Source organism: Archocentrus centrarchus, chromosome 5 (assembly GCF_007364275.1).
Source record: "Archocentrus centrarchus isolate MPI-CPG fArcCen1 chromosome 5, fArcCen1, whole genome shotgun sequence".
Lineage (NCBI taxonomy): Eukaryota > Metazoa > Chordata > Actinopteri > Cichliformes > Cichlidae > Archocentrus > Archocentrus centrarchus.
In genome coordinates this window covers 27,319,637-27,347,420 of record NC_044350.1, presented here as the reverse complement: position 1 = coordinate 27,347,420, position 27,784 = coordinate 27,319,637, and the positions used below count along the sequence as shown (strand labels likewise).

At 38.8% G+C, this 27,784-nt stretch overlaps 3 protein-coding genes across 4 annotated transcripts; 2 read left to right on the top strand and 1 right to left on the bottom strand.

Moving 5' to 3' along the window:
- Positions 1 to 318: 318 nt before the first annotated feature.
- Positions 319 to 6,992, bottom strand: LOC115780953 (N-acetyltransferase 8-like). Of its 2 annotated transcripts, none has more exons than XM_030730413.1 (2): positions 6,940 to 6,992; positions 319 to 2,541 (listed from the first exon to the last, which is right to left on the bottom strand). In XM_030730413.1, exons 1-2 carry the CDS (start codon positions 6,941 to 6,943, stop codon positions 1,859 to 1,861), a joined length of 687 nt encoding a protein of 228 aa, XP_030586273.1. In that variant the 5' UTR covers positions 6,944 to 6,992; the 3' UTR covers positions 319 to 1,858. The 2 variants fall into 2 exon arrangements, with proteins under 2 accessions (XP_030586273.1, XP_030586274.1); XM_030730414.1 differs by lacking the exon at positions 6,940 to 6,992 and adding an exon at positions 4,978 to 5,097.
- On the top strand, positions 5,737 to 15,451 carry LOC115780952 (uncharacterized). The gene is made up of 7 exons (XM_030730412.1): positions 5,737 to 5,844; positions 7,690 to 7,723; positions 9,083 to 9,159; positions 10,527 to 11,500; positions 12,182 to 12,334; positions 13,098 to 13,190; positions 14,452 to 15,451. Exons 4-7 carry the CDS (start codon positions 11,357 to 11,359, stop codon positions 14,770 to 14,772), a joined length of 711 nt encoding a protein of 236 aa, XP_030586272.1. The 5' UTR covers positions 5,737 to 5,844; positions 7,690 to 7,723; positions 9,083 to 9,159; positions 10,527 to 11,356; the 3' UTR covers positions 14,773 to 15,451.
- A 6,194-nt stretch (positions 15,452 to 21,645) lies between these two features.
- On the top strand, positions 21,646 to 22,320 carry nat8l2 (N-acetyltransferase 8-like 2). The gene has a single exon (XM_030730302.1). It carries the CDS (start codon positions 21,649 to 21,651, stop codon positions 22,318 to 22,320), a length of 672 nt encoding a protein of 223 aa, XP_030586162.1. The 5' UTR covers positions 21,646 to 21,648.
- Positions 22,321 to 27,784: the final 5,464 nt, after the last annotated feature.

The window sequence follows — 27,784 nt, the reverse complement described above, 5'->3', positions numbered from 1 at the left end:
GCATTTGTATATGCTGCAAGTTTTAATGCAGAGCAACTACAGCGGCCAGTGGGCTTAAAATACTGGCATTTTCTACTGGACTGCTGTGCACTAAAACCTCCACCTGTTACTTTTTTAATATTCAAACAAGAAAAAACATGAAATAATAAAAATTTTAAAAATCAAAGAAAATCTGTCTAATGTGTTCTACATAAGATGTTTGTGAGTTGTGAAACACCAAAACATAACTTTATATTCAATATCATGCATCATCTATCACAGGTCAGTTGCAGAAGAAATTTTTTTTTATTTGAATATTAATACCTCCCTGTAAAATATCACAAAACCAAGTGAAATCATTTTATTTTCATATCAAATTCTACAAAAATAAAGTCAAAGTATGTGAATGCAATAATTATTGCTGTGTGTCCAGAATGAGCTCATTTTATTGAAGAGAATTATATCTTCTGTATGTAAAACCTGAATACACAAAGCCATGGTAGCCTTAGCAAAATCTAGCAAAATACTGGTGAAGCACATGTACTGGATACAAAAATGTTCTCAGACAGTATATTAAAAAAAAAAGTACTGTGTTTATTTTGCAGCACTGTTGCTGGTACAGATATATTTTTAAATGTTTAATCATTGCAGTAAAGTAAGTAAATATATGAGAAAAATTACTGATTTTCACCAGAAGAGACTGTGCTACTTAGAGCTGTAGCGCCCTCTGCTGTTCAAGTCAGTTAATAGCAGCAATATTTTACATTTGTAATTTCATTGTCAGCCTTAAAAATAACATCTTAATTAAGATAATTTAATTATAACAAGAGAGAAGTGTTAAACAATGGAATAGTTATATCAAGTTCAGTGCGAGGTATATAAATTATTTCTAAATTTACCTTTTCACAAGTAAGGCTATTTATAAGAACTTTACATAATTTGCATTATATACTCAAAATACATTGCATGTATGAAATGTCATTTTTGGGTTTTGAAAATTCTTCTCCAAATCCTGGTAATTATTAGAAAAACATTTAGATACATCCAAAACTATTTTAATTTTTGCCAAAAAAAAAAAAAAGAAAAAAAGTTCTTTTGTTTTCTTCCAAAACAGTTATGGCTACTTTGCAGGGTTAAAGAAGTGTCTCTTTTTGTATTGTTAGTTTTCAGAAAATTAACCAATTGTCTTGTGCTGTGCGATAACACAAATCTGTAGTTTATCTGCAGCAAAATCGCAATAATCTTACTTACTGCCAATACCGTCTGTTTCCCCATAAAGAGAATACAGCATTTTCAAACCTAGTAACACCTGTGTGGGCAAATGAGACTTTTTAAAATTATATTTACTCTTTTGTATTGAAATAGTTAAAAGTGATCAGCAGAATTTATTACATTAAATTATTCTAGTCAGTGTAGTGTTAGCAGTGGACAGGTTTTGGAGGGCTTCAGATCACAGAAGCCAGAGAACAGATACCCAGTTTAAGACCTCCTGTTCCATTTTCTACTTGTTTGCAAATTGAGATATATATATTTTTAAAAGCTAATAAAAGACACCATCATCTAAGGGTCATTGCATTTCAGTATATGCAGTCCCGTGAACCTGCATGCAACCAAAGTTTCTTGTTCTCATGTATATGCTGCTGAATTTCATTGCGTGGAAATGTGCAATGACAATAAAGAATTTCTGATTTCTAAAAAAAACAGAAACCAGGAAGCTTTCTTGTTTATAGTGCTTAATGCTTGCTGTACTTCAGATTTTGGCACTTTTTCTTTGTTTCCACCAAACCCAGAAGGTTTTGGTTCCAGTCCGGTTTATCCAATGCTCAAAATGTAAACAATTGTTAAAGATGAACAAAGCAGGAACAATGTTATTTTAAATTTACAGGTATTTTTCCATCTTTATAATCGTGACCCTGGCTAGTGAACTGATCCACAGAAAAGCCAGTTTGTTGGTACGAGAGAAGACACGGGTAAACCCCAGTTTGCTGTACAGCGCCACAGCTGCCATCTGGGTGGAGGTAGTCTCCAGCACCACTTTAGAGAAGCCTCGTTCCTTACAGAAATCAACTGCAGTCTGAGCCAGCCTGAAGCCGAGGCCCATTCGTCTGCACTGCGGTGCAACGATCATTCGAAACATTTCCCCATACTTTTCTGTCCCACTGTGTTTGGCTGCCACAGCCACCATACCAATGACCTGTGGTCTCCCTTCAACCTCAGCCTCTGCCACCCAGAAACAGTCATCAGATCTGCTCAGAAAGTTCCCAGGGATGTCCTGCATGTCAGTCCGAAGTCTCTCTCTGACGTACCCGCAATACATTTCATGACAGCAGCAGTAGATGACACCCACCCAGGCTGCTGGGAACAGCACAGCCCCAAACACAGAGCCAAGGAGGTATCCAACAACACCCAGAGCCAGCGTGATGGTGAGGTATAGGGGACTGGTCATGGCATTGTGAAAACACGGACAGATGTGCGCCCAGGTGCCAGTAGTGAACAGGGTCAGCACTGTGTCCTTGTCTGCAGGGCGGTACCGGCGGATCACCAGCGGCATGATGAATGTAACTACAAGAAAAATACAAAAAAGTGAGAAATGGTGTAGTTGTTTTGGGCTAAATCACCAAGTATGACTCTTAAGTTTAAAACATAAATTAAATTTTCCTTATCTTACAGTTATTGTCATTTATTTTGATTTTATTAAGTTTTGCCTATTTTTTTAGGTTGTGTTTCATTTTTAATTGCAAAGGAATTTCCCAGTCTTTGGGATAAATTATATTTGATCATAAAAACCTTTTGTGGTTTAAACAGTTCTTAAGTTTTTTTTGCTTGGGATAATTTTTAGGATTTTTCCTTTTCCACTCAGTTATACATGTTACAAACTAAACATTTGGTCGTTATATGGTAAAAAATATCACTCAACAGCCACTTTACTGGGTATTGTTCAACTGCTTGTCAACATATACACATATATATATATATATATATATATATATATATATATATATATATATATATATATATATATATATATATATATATATATATATATATATATATTGTTTGATCCCACAGGTATTTTACCTCTGTGACAGCTCCTCCGTTTCATAGGGTCATGGCCACACCTGCAGCGGGGTCTTACCCTCTTCTGATAGTTGTGACACTACTTAAGCTGTGGCGGGGCTGCTCGTCTGGCTCTAACTGCTAACACTCCTACCATCTGCCCCTCTACCTCTCTGTTCTGATGCTATCGTTCAGGAAGGCTCACACAGACGACCCAAAACAAAGCCCAGGTAGTTATAGCAGCCAGCCCCCTTGATCAGTGCACTTGTAACCGACCAGAATCTTTTATCGGCTCGGAGTGAGCCCAAGGGACATAAGTAAAGTTGAAGACAACATATATAAGGAGTTGCACGAAAACATCGTACGAGATTCTGCGGAGCCCTTCTCAGCACCTAGACAGGTCTGCTCTTTGGACTAAGCCAACCCAAATGTGGACATTTAATTGATTTCAAACTGTCTTGACAATATATATATATATATATATATATATATATATATATATATATATATATATATATATATATATATATATATATATATATATATATATATATATATATATATATATATAATGTGTCTTGACCATGTAGACATGGTCAAGACAACCAAATGCCATTCAAAGTGATCATCAGAATGGGGAAGAAACGTGACTACATTGAAGTGACTTCGACCATGATTGTTGGTAATACTGCTAATTAGAAACTGCTGCTCTACTGGGGTATTCCCATACAATCATCTCTAGGGTTTACAGAGAATGAGCTGAAAAGGAGAAAATATCCACCAAGTGGCAGTTCTCTGGGCAGAGGAGACTGGAAGATTGCTTCGAGCAGGTAGGAAGGAAACTAACTCAAACAATCACTCATTACAACCAAGATATGCAGAAAAACATCTCTGAACAGGCAACAGAACCAAACGTTGAAGGAGATGGGCTACAGCAGCAGAAGACCACACAGGTTACCACTCCTGTCAGCTAGGGACAGGAAACTGAGGCCTCACCAAAATTGGACAACACAAGAATGGAAAAAAGTTACCCAGTCTCCATTTCTGCTGGAACATTTGAACAGCAGGGTCAGAATTTGCTGTAAGCAATGTGAAAACATGAATCCATCCTGCCTTGTATCAGTGAAGGCTGGTGCTGTTATAGTGTGGAAGATATTTTCTTGGCACCCTTTGGGCCCCTAACTACCAACTGAGCATTTTTTTTTTAATGCCACAGCCTGCCTGAGTACTGTTGCTGACCATCTCCATCCTTTTATGACCACAGTGTAACAATATATCCTTTGATGGCTGTTTGATCTAGTACTAGTGAGGTGTCCCTAATAAGTTTGATCAGTAGATTGGTTCATGATGAAGATAATCAGTAGGTGCAGTCTTAAACTAAACAGTTGAAAGTCAGGTGTATTCAATTCAACAATAAAATGTTGCTCTTAACAAGATAATAATAATAATAATAATAATAATAATAATAATAATAATAATAATAATGATGATGATGATGATGATCGAATATATTTTACAATATTTAAGCTTTGCCTTGATTTATAATACTTCCTTACCATAGAACGTATTCATTATTTTAGTCTTTTACGCCTTTAACGTCACAGTACGCTATAAACTAACCATAAACTAACATTGTGGTTTGGGAGACAACAGTATCAAATCTGAATGTCTCTAAATGCCAGAAACACCGCATCCTGTGGGGCGCAGGTTCATGCCAGGTGAGGCGCGAACGACCCAGAAAAAAAGTCATGCGGAACAAATGTTGAACATCGGATTAATTCTCAAGGCGGAATAAAGAAATAATGTTAGCAGGTACGTTAGTAATGCGACTAGCGAAATTCTCCACCGTCACCGCAACTAAAGAACGACTAAATAAGTTAATGCTTAACAAATTTGTCTGCTAGCCTCATGCAATCGCACATTTTACCGAGTCTGCCTTACATTAGTGAGACAACTTGTGCAGGTTGATCCTTCACGGGGAAGAGCACCCAACGCGAACCTGAGGACAAATACAGCCAACCACACAAGATGGCAAAGGACCCCGGGGCGGATCAGCCTTCAAGTCAGCCGATCCGCTCCACCCTCATTTCTGGTCCTCAAGAGAGGATCCGTCCCGCCTACAGACAGCTGACCATCAAACAGCGGAGCCGCTCAGCAAATGCGCCTCCCCCTTCCTTTTCCTTTTCAAAGGTGATAGGTGGACAGGTGTGTGCCTCTCCCGAGGACCAGAAATGAGATCCACATCCGTCCCACCCACTCCACAGAAAGAGTGTAAATGTGTGAGAACCACTGAGAACTGTGTTTTACTCACCGAGCAAGAAACTGCTTCACCTTCTGTTTGCATCTCTGTACATAAATCACTGCTTCATCTGTTAGTCCAGTTTTTAGGAAATGTCAGAGTTTTCGCAGTTACCTTCATTATCTCCTACACTCTTAACCCAGATATTAATTGTAATTAAACGTTTTAGTAATCATTACTTATTCTTTCGTCTTTGGTAAAAATGTTGTCCCATTACTAAATCAAATTAGTTAACTGTACCTTTCTACACAAATATAGAGTGTAATGAACTTGTTAAGCAGAGATTACTAAAGATATTATGTTTTTGAAGTGAAGGGGCGGGGCATATTCAAACTGCTGCAACATGCACCGTGGCAAGTTCAACGGCTCCTGACTGCTAAGTGTGAAGAATAACTATTTTAAATAATACTAGCTATTTCTTTGCTTAAAAGATAGCTGAGTTCCATGTGCAGCTATAACTGAAAATTATAGTTACAGCCTACTGCCACCATTATCAACACTTTGTAAAGGTAAAGTGAGGGGTTTTGGAATCGAAGTTAAATATCGCGAGTGGAGTGGCGAGCGCGAATGTTAGCATTGGCTTAGTGTTAGCGTACTGACGAGTCTCAGTTTATAACGGACAGTTACTTTAGGAGAGATGTAGTTTGCTGAAATAAACCTTTACTACACCAAGTTTAAGCCGAGTGTATCCTGTCTCTGAGAGTAATTTTTTTTAATTGAAAAAGCCGCTCCAGTAGTGTCAAGACAGCTAAATGCTATCGTTAGCTTAGTGTTTCACATCGTTCGTAACAGCATGTGCTTGTGTTAACATAGTACACGTTTTTTTCTATACGGTTTCGTATGTACTGAAATGTAATGGTCGGACACAAATAGGGCTGCAACGATTCATCGATTAACTCGATTAAATCGATTCTAAAAATTTATCGACACAAATTTACTGTGTCGATGCTTCGTTTAAACTCTGCAGCGCTCAGCTGTCTCGGTGTAAGCGGCGCTCCTCACTAGCATTAGCAGCATTAGTGCTGACGTTTTTTTGTGGGTTTATTGGGGGCTGGCAAACCAACATAGAACTGCATTACCGCCACCTACTGGACTGGAGTGTGAATCACTCACGTATACACAAGCACACATTCTAAAAAGCTCTCCGTCGCTGCGATGGATTTCATTTAACACAGAGTGGATCATCACTAGAGTTGCCACCTGTCTCGTAAAATACAGAACCCCGTATGTTACGGGACTCCGTGGAATACGGCTCCGTAACATGCCGTGTTCCGTACTTTACGGGACGGGTGGCAACTGTCGCTGACATGCATTTCCACGCCTCCACTGCTCTCTGTGTGTCTGTGTGTGTTCTGCTCGCTGAGAATTTCAGCTGCTATTTTTGTCTTTACTTCAGCTGTAGCTACCAGAACTGGTTTGCTAGCGAGCGCGGGCTATTAGCACTAGCGATGGTTCGGTACCGGAAGGCCCGCCCCCCAGGACCGAGGGGCTCCTTCAAAATATTTTTTATACTTTAATCCCTTATTAGTGACTAAATATAGACCTGCAGTAGAAACGTATTTTCGAGAATGCTTGTGAATACAAAGCATTACACCATTACTCACACATGCGCCATGGCTCCCGCAGCCACTAGTTTTTCAAAACACTCATAGCAGGCAGCGGTTTTAACTGCGCAAGCGCAAAGAGGCGAAGCTGTGACGGTGAGCTCAAGTAGTGAAAAAGGAAACGTTTTTCCAGCGTCCAAAACAGCAGCTTTTTCTTTTAGTAACCACCATTAAATCTGTGAAACAGCTGGAGGTCCTTCATCAAGCACCTGATCAGCAAGTGTTAAGGTGAAGAAAAGAGAACTTTGTAGCTGCTCCATCCACCGCTGTTTGTTCACAGGCGAAAAACTGCAGTACGGAAGTTAAAATATGCAGATAAACTGTTAATAAAAAAAAGTATTTCTTATCCGATTACTCGATTAATCGCTGGAATAATCGATAGAATACTCGATTACTAAAATAATCGTTTTATGCAGCCCTAGACACAAAGGTTGAAATCTTGTATGACTAAAGAGCTGAGGCTAAGGTTATCGCCAGTTGTTCTTCTTCACCTCTGCAGACTCTTAAAATACAGAACTGACAACAAGTTAGAAACGTTATTAAACCTGTCAGTTGTCTGCAGACAGAAGGGTAAGCCTAACTCATTCGGCAATATTTTAACTCTAATGTGAAACGGGAAAACAAAATTTTCAGGCTGAGAACAGAAATTTCAAAGGGAGACAGTATTTAAAAGTACCATATTTCCTTGATCGCTGATGACATGGTTGTGGACAAGTGTGCTAAAATCTTTATTATTTTTTGTTCTTACAGGTCCGTGTGAAGATGCAGTGGAAGTGCAAATACTGTGAGTTTACATCAGAGAAAAGGGGTTACCTCTTAAAACATTACAGGCTAAAACATGGAAGCTACACCAGAACTGTACCATTCATTTCCTTGCTTACACCAAGAGTGTTTATGCACATTTAAGTCCATCAGTGCACTTAGGGTCCACTTATCCAAAATTCACCAGAAAGACCAAGATGCACAACTGTGTGAAACACTGACCTTTCACTGTCAGTCCTGTGATTTTTCTGCTGCTTGCACAGAGGTAGTTTTTATCACTCACTTGCGGAGTACACATTTAAAAGTTAATCACAGAGTCCACTGTCCATATAATGGGTGTAACTTTAATACTACTGTGTACTCCACATTCAATGCACACAGAAGTAAACAGCACAGAACAGGCAATTGGAAGATGTTCAAACCAGAAATAGTGTCTGGTAGTGAAACCAATGAAGTGGCAGAAGAGGAACCTGGGCCCCCAAACAACACTGTTGATTTAGAAGGCAGCGAAGAGTCCAGCGATGAAGAGCATCATGATCTTGGGAAACAGTTGGAGCACAACCTAGCTGCTCTTTTTTTAAAGATGCAAACCATCCTCCACATTCCACAAAGTTCTATCGATGAAGTTATACAACAGCTCCTACATTTACGTGAACTGTCCCAACCACTGCTGCACAATTCAGTCAAGGACATTTTGAAGCTACACACAGATGTAGATGATTCAACTGTGAAACAAGTAGTCAGGGCTGCCTCAGAGAGCAATATCATACTAAAGTATTGTGGCAAGGGTGGCTCCTTATCAACCTCTAAAAGGAGAGCAGCATATGTAAACAAAAACTTTGATGTGGTTATGCCAGTTGAGTACTTTATTGCCAGGGAAAATAAATCCAGTGCTGTATATGTTCCTATAAATGCCATGTTACAGAAAATGTTGAACAGGGCAGACATTTTAGATAAAGCTCTTCCAGTACAAAAACATGTGCCACATGAGTACAGTACATACAGAGATGGTTTGTACTGTAAAGAAAATGGCCCCTTAACAGCGAGGAATTCAGAATCGCTGTTGGACTTTACACAGATGATTTTGAAGTGTCTAATCCATTCGGGACATCTAAGAAAAAACATAAAATGAGTGCAGTGTATTGGGTGCTTGCCAATGTGCCATCAAAATATAGGTCCACACTCCAGTCCATTCAACTTGGCTCTTTTATGTAAAGCCTCTGATGTAAAAGAATATGGCTATGCTAAAACTCTTCATCCTCTGATCAGGATCTGGTTTCTTTGGAGCAAGATGGCCTAAATGTTGAGAAGTTGGGAGCATGTGTCAAAGGCACAGTGTTGTATGTGGCTGCTGATAACTTGGCTGCTCATTCTTTTGCAGGATTCTTTGAGAGCTTTGGAGTGGACAAGTTCTGCAGGTTCTGCATGGCAACGATGAGTGAGATCCAAGACAAGGAGGTAAGCTCAGGCTCTTTTGAACCCCGAACTGCAGACATTCACAACAAACAGGTACAGGAGGTACAGCAGGATCCCACTTTGGCAAAACAGTATGGTGTAAAGGGACGATGTGTACTAACTGACAGTCTGGAGCACTTTCATGTTGTTCATGGCTATCCCCCTGACATCCTACACGACTTTTTTGAAGGGGTTGTTCCTGTTGAGTTATCACTCTGCATTTCAGAACTGATTTCTAAGAAATATTTCACATTAGAAACACTGAACCATGCTATCACATCTTTTGCATATGCTTTTCATGACAAAACTGACCAGCCTCAGCCTATTGCCCAAGGCTTCTCTACCAAAGGGACCATAGGTGGAAATGGCCATGAGAACTGGGCTCTAATCAGGTTGCTCCCACTTCTCATTGGCCATAAAGTGCCTGAAGGGGGACGATGCCTGGAACGTTCTGATGCTCCTTAAAGATATTGTTGAATTGGCTGTAGCAACAAGGCACACTGAAGAGTCTATACATTTCTTTGAATGCAAAGTGTCAGAACACAGAGAACTGTTGCAAACTACATTCCCAAATTTCAAATTGCGTCCAAAACACCACTTCATTATGCATTATCCTGAGATGATTAAGGCATTTGGCCCACTGTCAGATGTCTGGACAATGCGTTTCGAGGGAAAACATAAATTCTTCAAGCGGGTCATTCGTAATGCACACAACTTCAGACATGTGGCACTTACACTGGCTGTAAAGCATCAGAAAATGATGGCTTACTGTTTGGACACAAGTTCGTTTTTCAAGCCCTCAGTTGAGCTGGACAAGGTTACCACAGCACTGATCACATCTTTCCCCGAGAATGTCCAACAAGTTTTCTGCAATAGAGTACCCCAACTTACAAAGGTTATGGTTGCATCATCAGTCTCTGTAGATGGAATTAGATATTATGCTGATATGATACTCTGTTGGTTCATGTTCAGGCCTCCCCAAATTTCAAACAGATCAAGCAGATTGTGGCAATAAACACAGAGATCTTGTTTGTCTGCAATACAATGATGGCATGGTACCATGAACATGTCAGATCATTTGAACTCTGTGGCAGCACAAATCCCTCTTTATGTGTGGTGGAACTAAAAGAGCTGAATGATGTTTTCCCTCTGTCAGCATACAGATTTGGAGAAAATTCAGTAGTGACACTCACTCGTTATATTCTGTGTTGAGAAACCACAAGTGTTGTCAGTCCTAGCATTGCTCTAGATAGAGTCTAAATGTAAGCCTAATTGGTAATTTTGTATCTTTTTTGATAAGCCTTATGTTAAACTGAATATCTATGTCTTTGTGTATATATTTCTAATAAGCTATTTTTTTTATTTCCAAGATGGCAGCACACCAGAAGATGACCTTGAGAGTAATTTTCACAGAGACGGATATAAGAAAGGTTGTTCTGAATACGAGACCCACTACAGTGGAGGATTTGATAGGCAAGCTTAAAGATCACTGGGACTTAATTTTAACTTCAGTCTCCAGTACCAAGATCCTGAATTCAATTATGAAGTGTGCAATCTGACAGATATCGAAGATCTTCCTGAAAAACCAACAGTCAAGGTCATCCCTCTACTTGAGTTGGTATCTGTCTCAACATCTGAAGAAATCTTGAGTGGCACACCCAGTGTAGCAGATACAGAGATCCTCTCTACATCCTCGCAGGAGCGACAGAAACAGTGGCCAGATTGTTTTGATATCCCAGATTTTTCTGTTGATGTAGCATATAGACTTAGGCAAGCAGATCATCAGTTTCTTCGTGATGGTACGCACCTGAAAGTAACAAAAGAGCTGAAACATGAGATTCTTGAAAGATTGGCAGAGAGCATGTATAGTTGCACAGCATACCCAAATAATGCTCAGTTTGAAAGTGTTGCACAAGCCCTCATAAGCAAGCACCCCTCTCTCCAGGAGCGAGGCTCAACCAGTCGCTGTAGTGGCTGGAAAAATAGTCTAAAATTTAAAATGGCTAATTACAGAACAAAGCGCAGAAGATCAGGGTGCCTTGATGTAGCAGTAAATGCAGGGAAATGAGGAGGGCATTCAACTGAAGGAGAACCAGCCAACAAGAACATCAAGAAAGGCGAGATCAACTTCTTACCCAACTTTCCAGAGGGATTTAATCAGGTAGCCCTTGAGGGTGCCCACAAAGACTTGGTTAATGAAATGCAGAAGAGAACACCAAATGGACAGCTTGTGAAAGAGAAGATGGATCTGACATTTGCATTGAGAAGAAAAGAGGTGGTGGAGTCAGAACCTGCTGTATGTGAGATGGTGGAACGTTGGCCTGCTCTTTTCACAGAAGATCAGGTTAGTTCATTCATGATTAAGATAATGAGAACTTTTTTTTAAATATGTGTCTGTGTTTCTCTTAGGAAACTGCCTTTATAAAACCTAAAAATATTTATCTGTTAGCCATTCCCACTGTCAGCAAAAAAAGTAATTTTACCATGCAGGACATGGGAGTTGCTATCTACAGCTGCCTTTATCTTTTTTGGTAAGGAATATTGTATATTGAGTTAGTCATTATTGTGAAATCAATCCCAACACCCTGATGCAGAACTCTGATTTCAGATTATTCTGAAGAGGTTTATCATCTATTAATTCCCTGTTCACAGTACGCTATCCTGCTTATTAAAAGGTTACTTGCCAACAAAAATATATAATTTGACGCAAAATATTAATAGTCTGTTTATATGTAGCAATGGTCTGCTACACAAAAGTAACACAATACCACAAACAATCAGGGCAGTAGAAAAGCAACTCCTGTGTTGTGCGCGGTACAAAGTTTTTGTCAAAGACGTTTGACTAGAATAACTGAAATATCCCCAAATTTAAAGTGTAAAGTGAGTGAGTTGAAGGGGGCTTTGTGTTTTACAGCTGACCATGTCCACACCTGTGCAATTTTTATTGCTGGCCTCACTCTGGTGCTTCCACCTTCAGTTATTAGCTGTAAAGATGTAATATTGGAGCATTTTCTGTATTTTGCAGGTATGCATGGAGTTCAACAGGATTGTTGGCAAGAATCTCAAACAGGAATTCTATGAGAGCATTGATCGGCACAGTCCTCGTCTTATCGAGATTTTTCGATCCAAGAGAGGGAACATTGGCCAAATGTTGACACAGCTTTCCCAACAAACAAAGGTTGGTCCTATTATGCACTTGCATTGTGTGCAACAGCTCATGTAATGACTTGGCTTTAAGTCCAACTGTGTTCATTTTCATGCTTCCCATAGATTGTTGAAATGATTAAAAGATTTTGAATTTAGGGATGGAAAAACAAGGCTGAGTTTCTGAACTTCACTAAAACCTTCAGAGAACTTCAGTAAAACCTGCTAGTTCTTCTCAGTGTTGTAACAGTGGGTTAATTAACCATGAGCCATGTATTTCTTAAATTTTAGGGAATGTGCCTTCAAAAGTCCTTGATTACCATTAGGGATGCACTGATATTAAAATGTGGGATGATATCGATACCCGATATTAATATTGCTGTTATGGCAGATAACTGATAATGTATACAATATATATATTTCACTACCCTTTCGACACCTTGGAAAAAACAAAACAATCCCACCGCTGACATTGATTCTCTGCTTCAGATGAACTCCTCACAATCTTGCGCTGCATCGCTGTCACATGACCAAACAAATACCACATGACCAACCTCCTCCCCTGCCCGTCAAGAAGATGGAAATAGATATGGGTTGTTAATATTGACCCAGTTTTATTTATCGGACCAATACTCACATGTTAACAAATGACTAATATTGGCTGATACCGATGTTAATGCCGATATATTGTACATTCGTAATAACGATGCTTAAGAAGGTGTGGGGACTTTATATTGTTTAATACAATCAATTGTGCTTAGTTACTTGCTTATTTTTGTCATTTTACTGCCCAAAAGACTGCAGAGCCAACTGATATTCGAACACTGGTGCTCAGAGGACTTCCTGTTATCCTTGGTGACAACCCCACAGACTTCTACAAACCAGCCTTTGTAAGTAATTTTACTTAAAGACTACCTAAAGGAACAATAACAACTCAATCTTGAATTTTCACTCTTATACATGGTTCTCATGGGTCTTTGAAATACTTTAAATTCTTTAATATTTACTTTGCAATAATGTTTTGCAGCTGTGTTGTATGACCTATTTATCCAAAGTCAGTGTATTACTTGCATTAAGTGCCATTTGACATGGCCCCTGTTTGGAAAAGCAGCAGAGGTACTGGTGTAGGAAACTAAGCAATATACTGCTGTGATCAGTGTTTCTAACAACATTATTTTAGCCACCTAAAAAATCTAGATCAGTGAAATGTACACTATACATAGAATATTTTCACTGCATTACTGTCAGTCAGACCTCTGACATAAAATTACTTTTATATAAGTTGTATAAAGATTTCTCCTGCCAAACTTCATAGACAAAATCTGTTTACTTTGCTGAACAGAGGAACGGCTCTTCTACTGCTGCCTCAGTCTGTTCGATTGTGTTATTATTTGGTTGGTTTGAGTTCACTAAACTCACACAGTAGTACACATTTAAGGATCAAGGACATGCTAGACTAACAACTCTTGTGTTCTATGAGGTAAAATTACTAATTTTTCCTATGGCATTTGGTTGGCATGAAGAGAGTGCTGTAACTTAATTTTCTAGTCAGATAGGTCCGTTGGACAGCAGTTTGAGATGCTGAAAATAGTATGCGTCCACTAAAACTGATATAAATTTTTTGACTTATCTAAAAATACAAGCTGCAGCAGTAATTGCTTATCTACCTACATTGATCCACCTGCTGCTTCTCCAAAGTGGGGAAAGGCTGACCACCATCTACTGTAGGTAAATATGCTGATGCATCTGTAAGCACCTCATGCAACCCACTTTAAAGGGATAGTTTTTTTTTATCTTAATTTATATCTTATGCTATGCTGTGTTGGGTTCATGTCAGGATTTGGGCATAGACAGACAGACGTGGGAAAACAGATGGCAGTTCCAGTGATTAAAGAAAACTTGTGAGCATAGTTTTAAATAATTCAAAGGATAAGGTATTGTTCCACTTAGCACTAGCACATGAAGATGCTAGATAGATGTTCTTTTGTGGAGCTCCAACTCATTCAACATTTACACTAGGAAACTAGGGCTGCATAGTATGATAAAACAGATGATATGACAGAAATTTCAATTTGATTGTGGAAGTTATTTCTTTTTATCAATTATTGATGTCACTGAAATATCATTGTTGTGCTCTTGTCATTTATAAAGGACTCAGATGACGATGACTCTTTCTGCAACATTGACATTGGGATCCTCCTCGTTCAACCTGAAGGTGCTGTGCCCTCATCCTCCCTGCATCTCAGTCCAGCCTCACTAAAAATTGTCATTGAGGGAGAAGTGGTGATGGACAACATTCAAGACCTGCCAAAAGCTATGTGTCTTCTCTTTGGACTTGCATATGCAATGCATCTCAGTTACCCCATTTCTATGAAGTTCACGTTCCAGTTCATCCAACAGATATTTCTTGAGCTGGGCCACGTTGAACTAAAACCAAAGTTACAAACATTGAAAAACCAGCTTGCGATGTAAAGAAATGTCTTGTGTGTTGTTGTCAGTGAACAGTCAGGGGGTTGAAAATATACTTGAGCAACTTTATCAACTCCATCTGCATTATCTAATGCAGTTCAGTGCAGCAGTACTGCCTCAACTTTTATTTCTTAAGAAAGTTTGTAATGTTCAGTTTACAGTGTTATAAGACACATCAATGTCAGGCCACTTGTACTCTACAAAACAGGATTTAGACGTGTATGCTCAGGGCTCCATAGTAATATTTAGTTGATACAGTTAAAGGAAAATTCAGCACTTTTCATATAAATGTCCAGTTTGTGTTGATGGTAAATGTAGTCATTTGAAGCAGTAAATTCAAAATAATGTAATTCCTCCTCAACAGCAACATTACCGCTTATTTTACAGGTTTTTTCAGTCAATAGCAGCACAGGAATTTATTGCTTCAGTTGATTACATTTACTAACAACACAGACTGTACATTTACATAAAACATGCAAAATTTTCCCTTAAACATAGTTGATCTGTGCATTTTCCAAGTTGGAGATTGTGTCCTATTTTAAGGTGTCCAGTTTTTCCAAAAGGATGCAAATATTTTTGTTGAATGCTGCTGCATTTGTATTCCTCCTCTAAACATGTTAGAATTGAGTTCAAGCACATATGCCTATTTTTACTTGCCTTTTGGATGGCAAACTTTTTTTTGAATGGCTACTGTTTTGATACTTTTTATACTTGTGAAAAGCATGATGACAAACTATAGTTAAAATTGTCTTTTTGCGTAAGTATTCTGCAAAAAATAAAATATTGGAATATTGAAATGTATTTGATTTATTCTCTTTACAATTTAGTGTTACATTCAATACAACTTGAACATAAAAAGGGTAATAGGAAGAGGGTAAGAGGAAATGTTATTAATCATATTAACAAAATATAAATAGCTTTAAATGTTAAATTGCTTATTTGCTTACAGTTTAGCTTAAAAGTAATTTTCACTCTTAATCCAAATTAGTTGAGTTTACTAGAAAATCGCGTGGAAACTCGTTGCCTTAAACCATTCTAGTTTTTACACAAAGATGAAACTAAACATGTTTAGTTGTGTTAACTTAGAACCTTAGTACAATGTATCAAACATGTTTAGTAGTATTTACTAAAATGGATTAGCTCTCATAAATAGGAAGAAATTTATATGAGCTAATCAATTTTAGTAAAGACTACTAAACATGTTTAGTTTCATCTTTGTGTAAAAACTAGAATGGTTTAAGGCAACGAGTTTCCACGCGATTTTCTAGTAAACTCAACTAATTTGGGTTAAGAGTGTACCAAGGTAATTTTACCTGAACAGGTAAGGTCATGAATGAAGAATATTTGACAGAATAATTTACAGTTCTTACCTTAGAGAAGCACTATCTAGAATTAGACAGATTTTCTATTTAAGATATCTTAAATTAACATTCTGACTAGTCAGAATGACGTTTGAGATATCTTGAATAGAAAAGCTGTTTTTTTCTCCCAAACTACAATGTTAGCTTAAGTTTAGTTTATGACATGCTGTGTGCAGTTAAAGGCGTAAAAGACTAAAATAACGAATACGTTCTATGGTGAAGTAGTATTTTAAGCCAAGGCAAAGCGCAAATGTTGTAAAATATATTCGATCATTATTATTATCTTGTTAAGAGCAACATTTAATTGTTGAATTGAATACACCTGACTTTCAACTGTTAAGTTTAAGACTGCACCTACTGATTATCTGCACCATGAACCAACCTACTGATCAAACTCAGAGGCCCCTAGACATACCTCACTAATACTAGATCAAACAGCCATCAAAGGATATACTAGGACACTGTGTGGTCAGCAACAATACTCAGGCTATGGCATTAAACAAATGCTCAGTAGGTACTAAGGGGCCCAGAGTTTCCCAAGAAAATATCAACCACCAGTGATATTTTTGACAGCAATTTTTGATTTAGTTTTAGTCATAGTCCTGTGATGAAAATGTAATTTAGTTTAAGTCATAATTTAGTCATCTGAATAGTTTTAGTCTAGTTTTAGTAGATGAATTATCGTAAGAATAATAGTCGACTAAATCTACAGTTGATTTAGTTGACTAAAACAAAGGGTGTAAAATGTAAATGCTTTTTCTTCAGTTCCTTTGAATTAGTCATTATACACACTTACACAAAATTAAATATTTATTAAAAGTTATGGAATATTATTAATAATATTAACATTAGCGTTTCACCTGCTTCCCACACACCTGATCATTAACACCACCTTAGTGAGATTATACGAGCGTTTTACAGCAGGACACGCTCTGAAAGGTACAGGGCAGTGTTCAGGACTAAGATTAGGAAAGGCTAATCCACCGCGGTGTGGAGAGTTTCTCTAAACACAAACGCTAAACTTATGGCAGGCCATTTTAACATAAAATCCGATTCACCTCACTTACATTCCACATATCTGAAATTGCATTTTGACTGGACAAAACTACATTTTGACTATCCAGAATGGTAATTTAAGATATCCGCAATTACATTCTGACTAGTAAGTATTAGTAAATTGAAATATCTCTAATTATGTTTTGACTAGTCGAAATGACGTCAGATTTACCATTCATTTGTTTGGCGGCTTCAATTCAAGATATCTTCAATGAATTACTGACTATCTGAAACTCACATTTCAGATATCTACAATTAAATTATGACTAGTCATAAAGTTAATTCAAGATATCTTGTTTTTTATGTTTGGATTTTTTATGCTTGGATTTTATGTTAAAACGGCCTGCCATAAACGGTCTGCCATACGTATATCGGCTCTTTTCTTTCTCCCTGCTGACACCTTTTACATAACTTAGTTCTATCAGAAGTAAAGACAAATCACAGACTTGTTTGGTCTTCCGGGTTTAGAGCAAATTTGTACAACTGTGCATTTGATTGGATGTTTTCCTAACTTGTCCCGCCCTGTCACAAAATTAAATTGTTCCCCATATTATTAATAATATTAACATTGTTCCCCAGACCTCGAGTACATGTCTGTAAGATGTCGGCCTTTTTTTCTACCCAGAGAGCTAACAGTAGTGATCGTCACAGCTGTGTATATAGCTCCCGATGCTAACGTCAGCATGGCGCTCTCTCTCCTGCTGAACGCCATTAACGAACAGCAGCGGGTCCACCCCAACGGTGTTCTTATTATCGCGGGAGACTTTAACAAGGCCAACTTAAAGACTGTACTCCCGAAATTCCACCAACATGTCAAATGTTCTACAAGAGGGGAGAACACTCTTGACCATGTTTACTCCAACATTAAGCACGCTTACAGAGCCAAACCCCTCCCCCACCTCGGCCAGTCCGACCATCTTTCCCTGCTGCTCACCCCAGCATACACCCCCCTCAGACGGAGAGCCAGGCCTACTGTAAAAACCATTACAACCTGGCCTGAAAACGCACTTTCCGACCTACAGGACTGCTTTGCATACACAGACTGGGACTTATTCGAACACGAGGACCTAGAAACATTCACAGGGACGTACTGGACTACATTAAGTTCTGTATCGGAAATGTGACTGTTAGCAAAAACATCCGGGTTTTCCCTAACCAGAAACCCTGGATGAACAGCCAGGTCCGTTCACTCCTCAAAACCCGTGATGCTGCCTTCAGGTCAGGCAACAGAGCTCTGTACAGTGCTGCTCGAGCTGACCTGAAAAGAGGAATTAAAAAAGCCAAGACGGACTACAGGAGGAGAAGAGAGTCCCATCTGTCCAGCAATAACACACGGGAGGTTGTGGCAGGGCATTCAGAACATCACAAACTTCAGAGGCTGTGATGTGACTGCAGGAGACCTGAGTGTGTCACTAGCAGAGGAACTAAACTGTTTCTTTGCTCGCTTTGAGATGCCTCAGGACCACCCATCTGCTCCAGTCCTGCCCCCCCCCCCCCCCCCCCCCCCACCTCCCCCACCAGGCTGCACCCCACTCACTGTCCAGGAGCATGAGGTACGGCGCGTGCTCCTGACAGTGAACCCCAGGAAGGCTGCTGGACCAGACGGAGTACCTGGCAAGGTGATCAGAGCGTGTGCCCACCAGCTCACCCTGATTCTCACCAGGATTTTCAACCTCTCCCTGGCCCAAGCAGTCATCCCCCCCTGCCTAAAAACAGCCACAATCATCCCCGTGCCCAAAAGGTCATCTGTAACCAGCCTAAATGATTACCGCCCTGTGGCCCTCACACCGGTAATCATGAAGTGCTTTGAGAGGCTGGTTCTCCAGCACATCAAAGACCATCTGCCCCCCACTTTCGACACCCATCAGTTTGCATATCGTGCAAACAGATCCACAGAGGACGCCATCGCTGTAGCTCTCCACTCTGTGTTGAGCCACTTGGAGCAGCAGCAGAGCTATGCCCGCATGCTCTTTGTGGATTACAGCTAAGCGTTCAACACAATCATCCCGGACATTCTCACCACCAAACTGCACACCCTGGGCCTCCCCCCTCTCACATGTTCCTGGATCAAGGACTTCTTAACCAACCGGCCCCAGACTGTGAGACTTGGCCCCCATCTCTCCTCCACCCGCACACTGAGCACTGGCTCCCCACAGGGCTGTGTGCTGAGCCCCCTCCTGTACTGCCTCTACACCCATGACTGCAGTCCGGCCCACAATAACAACCTCATCGTCAAATTTGCTGACGACACCACAGTGGTCGGACTCATCTCAAAGGGAGATGAGGCAGCTTACAGAGAGGAGGTCCTGAAGTTGACAGCCTGGTGTTCAGAGAACAACCTGGTACTGAACACCATGAAAACCAAAAGAGATCATCATCGACTTCAGGAAGCACAGGACTGACCCAGCTCCCCTCTACATCAACGGCGAGCGTGTGGAGAGGGTCCACACCTTCAGGTTTCTCGGTGTCCTCATCTCTGCTGATCTCTCTTGGTCAGATAACATCAGAGCTGTTATCAAGAAGGCTCAGCAGCGACTTCACTTCCTGAGGGTCCTCAGGAAGAACAACTTGGACTCAAACCTGCTGCTGACCTTCTACCGCTCATCCATTGAGAGCCTGCTGACGTACTGTATCACAGTATGGTACGGCAGCTGCACTGAGGCAGACAGGGTCAGGCTTCAGAGGGTAGTCAAGACAGCACAAAGAATCGTTGGCTGCCCTCTCCCCTCCCTGATGGACATCTACACCTCCCGCTGCATCAGCAGAGCCAGGAACATCATCAAGGACAGCTCACACCCTGGCTTTGACCTGTTTGACCTGCTGCCCTCTGGCAGGCGCTACAGGTGCATCAAAGCCAGAACAAACAGACTCAAGAACAGTTTCTTCGCCAGAGCAATCACCACCCTGAACTCACACACTCATCCTGTAACTGTGCAACACCCACATCTCTGTGCAATATTATATTATTCATACTGAACAATATCTATCACTCCTATATTGTGTCATATCCAGTATTCATTCACTAGTGCAATATTCATTCACCAAGTGCAATATTCATCATCTTCATTATTATATGTATACACACATTTACTTTCTTACAATGTACAGATGCACCAATGTATGTATGTATGTATATTTTTATACATTCTATTTTTTGTATATTTTACACATTGTTTATTTTCTGTGTATCTCTTGATCATATTGATTATACTAGATTATAATATTTTTATTATATTTTTATTTTCATTTTAGAGAGTTTGATTTTCTGTTACATGGCACTGAACAGGAGTGGCCCTCCAATCTCATTGTACATCCTGTATAATGACAATAAAGGCATTCTATTCTAAATCAGTTCTGATTGGATATCGTCCCCGGCAAGCATTTTCGTCTCGTTTTCATTCGTTGATGAAAGTGTCAGTTTCGTCATTGTTTTTATTGTTTTAGGTAGTTTTAATTTAGTTATCGTCTCGTTTTTGTCATGAAAAAAAGGGTCATTGACGAAAACTATGACGAAAATATTTCGTCAACGAAATTAACACTATCTCAAACACCGTATCAGCACCACCACCACCGATACAAGGCAGGATGGATCCATGTTTTCATGTTGCTTACAGCAAATTCTGAACCTGCCGTTCAAATGTTCCAGCAGAAATGGAGACTAGGCAACGCTTTTCAATCTTCTGTTGTCCAATTTTCGTAAGGCCTCAGTTTTCACTTGGTGGAAAGATATTTACTCCTTTTCAGATCACTCTATGTAAACCCTAGAGATGATTGTATAGGAATACCCCAATAGAGCAGCAGTTTCTAAAATACTCAGCTTGTCTGTCAGCCATATGATACACTGAATAGTATGTATGTTGACAGGCAGTTGACCTGTGCCCAATAATGTGGCTATTGAGTGTTTTTTTTTTTTAACCATATAGCGATTGAATGTTTAGTTTGTAACAATATATAACTGAGCCCTTTGTAACTGTGCTTATGTGATTAGGGACATTTTATTAATTTTTATTTAAAAATAACAGCTTATCCACAGTGCTGGTCATCAAGTTTGTTTGTTTTTTTTTCCATTGCGTTTCGCTGCCCCTTATATTTCAAATTACGCCAAATCTGCGAACTTTTTCCTGAATCAGTCACGTGGAAAGGCCGGCTCGCGAGGCTTCGAGCGTCACCACATACGTCATCAACACAAGTCTCGAAACGCGGTTCACAATAATCTCACTCGATCAGACACGCTTCGAATCGTCGACACAAAAGAACATATCGCTAGTTTTTAGGATAAGATATACTTTATCTCAAAAGCTGGGGAATTCTTTTGTAGCTAAAAATTAAACGCAACTGTGGAGTAATTTTAAAAATGTAATAAAACACAATTAATTTTCCTTAAGAGTCATACTTAATAATTTAGCCCAAAACAACGTCATTTCTCACTTTTAAAATTTTTTTTCTTGTAGGTACGTTCATCATGCCGCTGGTGATCCGCCGGTACCGCCCTGCAGACAAGGCCACAGTGCTGACCCTGTTCACTACTGGCCCCTGGGCGCACATCTGTCCGTGTTTTCGCAATGCCATGACCAGTCCCCTATACCTCACCATCACGCTGGCTCTGGGTGTTGTTGGATACCTCCTTGGCTCTGTGTTTGGGGCTGTGCTGTTCCCAGCAGCCTGGGTGGGTGTCATCTACTGCTGCTGTCATGAAATGTATTGCGGGTACGTCAGAGAGAGACTTCGGACTGACATGCAGGACATCCCTGGGAACTTTCTGAGCAGATCTGATGACTGTTTCTGGGTGGCAGAGGCTGAGGTTGAAGGGAGACCACAGGTCATTGGTATGGTGGCTGTGGCAGCCAAACACAGTGGGACAGAAAAGTATGGGGAAATGTTTCGAATGATCGTTGCACCGCAGTGCAGACGAATGGGCCTCGGCTTCAGGCTGGCTCAGACTGCAGTTGATTTCTGTAAGGAACGAGGCTTCTCTAAAGTGGTGCTGGAGACTACCTCCACCCAGATGGCAGCTGTGGCGCTGTACAGCAAACTGGGGTTTACCCGTGTCTTCTCTCATACCAACAAACTGGCTTTTCTGTGGATCAGTTCACTAGCCAGGGTCACGATTATAAAGATGGAAAAATATTTGTAAATTTAAAATAACATTGTTCCTGCTTTGTTCATCTTTAACAATTGTTTACATTTTGAGCATTGGATAAACCGGACTGGAACCAAAACCTTCTGGGTTTGGTGGAAACAAAGAAACAGTGCCAAAATCTGAAGTACAGCAAGCATTAAGCACTATAAACAAGAAAGCTTCCTGGTTTCTGTTTTTTTTAGAAATTCTTTATTGTCGTTGCACATTTCCATGCAACGAAATTCAGCAGCATATACATGAGAAGAAGACATAAATTCCACAAGCATATAAATAAGAACAAAGTTTGTAGACTGGGTTCTGTTATCCAGCAAAGTCTGAGCAATCTTTGGTTGCATGCAGGTTCACGGGACTACATATACTGAAATGCAATCTTGAAAATGTCATCTTTTATTAGCTTTTATTAACTTTTTAAAAATATATTTTCATTTGCAAACAACAATTAGAACATGGAACAGGAGGTCTTAAACTGGATATCTGTTCTCCACTATCCATATAATCTGGCTACATCTGAAGCCCTCCAAAACCTGTCCACTTCTAACAGAGGTTAAATCAGACTACTCCTGGCACTGTTGGTCCTGTGAACATATTAAACCAAGATTCACTAACAGCTAATCATTATACTGTGTACTTTTCAGTGATCACTCGAATGATTGAATGTAATAAATTGTGCTGATCGCATTTAACTATTTTAATACAAAACAATAAATACCATTTTAAAAAATTTCAAAATTTCTGTATGCCCACACAGGTGTTAGTAGGTGCTACAAACTGGCTTTGAAAATGCTGTATTCTCTTTATGGGAAACAGACGGTATTGGCAGTAATTAAGATTTGTTTTGCTGCAGGTAAACTTCAGATTTGTGTTATCACACAACACAAGACAGTTACTGAAAACAAACAATACAAAGGGAGACACTTGGTGCCTACACTTCTTTAACCCTGCAAGTTTAAAAGTTGTCTTCAGTGATGCAAAGTAGCCCTAACCATGTTTTGGAGGAAAAACATAGTTGGCAAAAATGAAAATAGTTTTTGATATATCTATATGTTTTTCTGATAATTACCACGATTTGGAGAAACATTTTCAAAAATCAAAAATTACATATTATACATGCAATGTATTGTGAGTATATAATGCAAATTATGTGAAAATCTTATAAATAGCCTTTTACTTGTGAAAAGGTAAATTTAGAAATAATTTATATTCCTCACACTGAATTTGATGTAACGATTCTGTTGTTTAACACTTCTCTCGTTGTAATTAAAAATAACTTCATAAGAAGATATTTTAATTAAGGTGTTATTTCTAAGATTGATGATCTTTAAAATGAAATTGCAAATGTAAAATATTGCTGGTTGTTAACCGACTTGAACAGCAGAGGGTGCTACAGCTTTAAGTAGCAACCTGGTGAAAATCAAGTTTTACATACAAAATATATAATTCTGTTCAATAAAATGAGCTCATTCTGGACACACAACATTAATTACTGCATTTACATACTTTCACTTTTCATCTGTAGAATTTGCTATGAAATGTAAAACACTGTAGCAAAGATTTCACTTGTCTTTGTGATATTTTACAAGGAGGTATTAATATTCAAGTAAAAAATATTTCTTCTGCCACTGACCTGCGATAGATGATGCATGATATTGAATATAACTGGATGAAAGTTATCTTTTGGTGTGTCACAACTCACAAACATCATATGCAGAACAAGCAACAACTACATACAGATTTTTGTTGAATCATTATTTTTATGATTATTAGTTTAGATTTTTTTTTCCTCATTTAAATATATGTATTAAAAAAAAATAAAAGAGGCGCTTTCTAGTGCACAACAGTCCGGTAGGAAATGCCAATACAGTATTTTAAACTCACTGGCCACTTGCTATACATGAAAACCTACAGCATATACAAATGTCACGTGATTTGATTAGTCAGATTTTGATTATTCATTTGATTTTTCCATTTATCAGAATATGAATAAAATAATAGCACCTCCTACAGTTAGCAGAATTTTTCGCATGGTGGCTTTTTTGTGTTTTCCTATGCTGCAGTGAAAACTAATTCTCCTTTAAATAATCCAAAACAAGCATTTTTCTGTGCTCGGTATATATACAGGTGATCATATGGATGCGCCGTTGAACCATGTGTTTATTTTTCTAGTCTACCAATAGGGGGCGCCAAATGTTAGAAACCCTAAACACAGTGGCCTGGTCACAGTACTGTACAATCCGGTTTTAGGTGGAAAACTGGAGAAACTGTTCTGGAAAGACTATTCTTTGTGTGTATGGGAATCTTCGAGTTGTTTTGTGTTTCATTTCTGAGGCATACTGTACATCTTAGGTGACTGAATACCTGATTGATGACCATGTGGAGGATAAATGAGGGGTTAAGATACCACCTGTTGCATTATCATCTGCAATCAGTGGCCAAAAACAGGCTCCAGAACAGACTAGAACAACAGCAACCTGGACATAAGTGGCACAGGAAGGATGATGACTGTTATTCTACATTATGTGTATGAAGAATCTTTAAACTGCCAAGGGGTTCACTTTTTTATCTATTTTAAAAACAGGTCATCTTATACTTGTGTAGAAGTTAAAAGTCTTATCTAGTTTGCTTAAAGGATAATTCAGGTTTATTTCAATCACGTTTTTCATTGCAGCTATTGCGGCTTTATGGTAACTTTGCTCTCAGTCACTTCTGCCACAAATTAGCAAATACATGGATGTCTCTGCAGTCAGTCAGTTTAACATATCAAATGTTGACTAAAAGGCAGCACATTAACTGCATGTTAACCAGTTACCTTATACTTAATTAATTCTCAGTCTGCTTTTACTCACCTGTGTACCTGCCTTTGTTCCTTCCAGAGGGGTGCACCTTGAGGCCTGAGTAACAGGTTACTAAGTTGTGCAGGTAAGTCCCATAAAGCTGACAGTGGTAAGGCAAATTATGCTGCAATAAATGTATGACCAGTTTATATAATATGATATGCAACAAAATTTATATACTAAACTAAAATGACACTAAAAAAAAGCAATAAAATGATTACCTTTAAAACAATTCTACATAACTTTTATTTAAATAAGTCAAACATTTTTAAATAAACGTCACTAATTTTGCATGTTCAGTGAGAAACGAGTTGAATGAGCGGTAAAAACCAAGCACATGATGTTCTCTAGATTATATACATACTATATGTATGACTATATTCCACATCACTGAATACTCCAAACACCAAAGAGAGTGGAAAGTTTTCAGTATGCGAGGTATGTTGCATGTGTGCAGTAGTATGCATGTGACTTCTCTTTGATCATACTTGACAGCAGCCATCTTGGGTCAGTATTTTACCGCTCCTAAGAGGATTTGTTTGTCTAGTATTTGGTCTCTGTCAGAAGATAAATGTACAAAAATGTCACGTAAACTTGTTGACACCACTAAATATCTGAAGCAGTGCTTTGATTGACTCTGGAGCCACTTTGTCTGAAAAAATATTTTTCTCCCTCTGTTGTGACATTGTTGGCTACAAAATGTCATTTCAACATGAGATGAAACCAAATCAGTAGTAGTGTGTGTGTGTGTGTGTGTGTGTGTATATATATATATATATATATATATATATATATATATATATATATATATATAGTGCAGGTAACCACACCAAAAATAAATAACCAGTAACTCATAATTTTGTGATCTTCCAGTAACTGTCAATGGTTTACAAAGATTAACTTGTTTGTTTGAGATAGTCTAACATTATGTTACTTTGGAGACTGTTTGTTCTCTTTATGAAGATAATGGGTTATCTTGTGTTTGTTATACTACTACTACTAATTTTAATACTTGCAGGTTCCAAATAGTTGGTGCTTAACATGAGCCAACCTGGCAATACATGGGCTACAGGAACAGAGCACCTGACACTGACCTTGTTAATGCAGGCGTTGTCAATCATATATCTCTTGCTCATGTTATGAGGCAGGCTTGGGTAGCCTAGCATGGGGACACTTACTGGATGCACACCCTGTTCAGGATTTGAATCGCAGACCTATTGTTCCTAAGACAGCAATGTTGCCACTACACTATTAGAAGTGTGTAGGCTATGTTATCAGTGGACTCTGAGTACAGACTGATTAAAATGCATGCATCACTTTAATGTTACAGCAAGCAAATCGACTCATTTAACTACTTTATACACAGCTGGGAAACTTAACCTATAGGGAAGTCTGTATAGTTGGTTACATTTTATACAAATAGTTTGACTCTACAAAGTAATTAATCTCATGTATCAGATACATTTAATGATGTTAAAGGACAAAATTTCCCTCAATTTAAAAGTGAAAAAGAAAGCACCTCAAAACTTTACCTAAGAGGAATAAATGAGTAAATGTTGCTAAAAACTTTCCGCTGCTGGCCACAGAAGTTGTTTTCAGTGATTGATCTTGAACTAACCAGATCAATATCAGTGTAGTTTCCCTTGCACTGTTTTTTAATCCAGTCACACATAATATACCTAAGATTGTAAATGGAAATATGAGATATATTTTTCTTTTCGAAATAATGCTATTTATGCTTGTACACAGCTGTACTCAACTATTTTAATTTGTTGCTACTTTATAGAGACAGCAGTCCATTAATGTTTCTGGGGTATGTACTGGTCTTTTATTAAATTAATCGAGCAATTATAGCTTCTTTTCACATTTTTTTTGTTAATATTTGCTAATTCATGAAGCTTTACTGAGTTTTACTGGCAAATAAGGTTTTTTGTTCTTTAAATTAAAAAACAAACTAAAACATCAAATTTGTTTTTTTCTCTTTGCCTAGCATTTGGAGAATGGTTCCAGCCCCCCCCCCCCCCCCCCCCCCTTTTTTTTTTTTTTTAGGGAGAAAAAGACATGACCTACCTTTCAAAGTGCCCATGGATTTCTAGAAAGGGAAAAACACACACACACACACACACACACATACATGCATGCAGGCATGTCCACGTGCGTTTCTGTGCTGGTACATTGAAACAGCAGAAGACAGTCAACAACTCACTGAGCAGAACAGACCCCTGCTGGCTCTGCTGAACTGTGCTACTTTATATAGCCTTATTTATGTGGAAAAAACTCCAGTCAGGTTGTAATAAATGTTTTAATCTGTAGTTCCAGACGAGGACTTAATATTGTTTTATTTCTCTTTATAGGCCCTATAAATCTTGTTTCTTTTTCTTTTTCATGAGCCTACATGAACACACAGTTTAGAGGGATTTTTTTTTTCTGTTTTGTTGTTTTCATATGAGAGTTTGGGATATCCCCCCCCCCCGATTTCTTAAAATAAGAATCAGGAAATTACAACCTCAAATGAACAAGAACACATGACATATTGCACCACATTATTATTATTATTTATCTAACAAAAACTAAGCCAAAATGCAGAATCAGTGTGGGAAAATTAGATACACCTTTACTGCTTTCAT

Bases quoted from the DNA above. Each gene is read 5' to 3' on its own strand.
- LOC115780952 (XM_030730412.1), top strand. From the start codon at position 11,357: ATGCAGAAGAGAACACCAAATGGACAGCTTGTGAAAGAGAAGATGGAT. The intron at 11,501-12,181 runs GTTAGTTCATTC...TGTATTTTGCAG, and splicing joins CTCTTTTCACAGAAGATCAG to GTATGCATGGAGTTCAACAG. The intron at 12,335-13,097 runs GTTGGTCCTATT...ACTGCCCAAAAG, and splicing joins AGCTTTCCCAACAAACAAAG to ACTGCAGAGCCAACTGATAT.
- nat8l2 (XM_030730302.1), top strand. From the start codon at position 21,649: ATGCCGCTGGTGATCCGCCGGTACCGCCCTGCAGACAAGGCCACAGTG.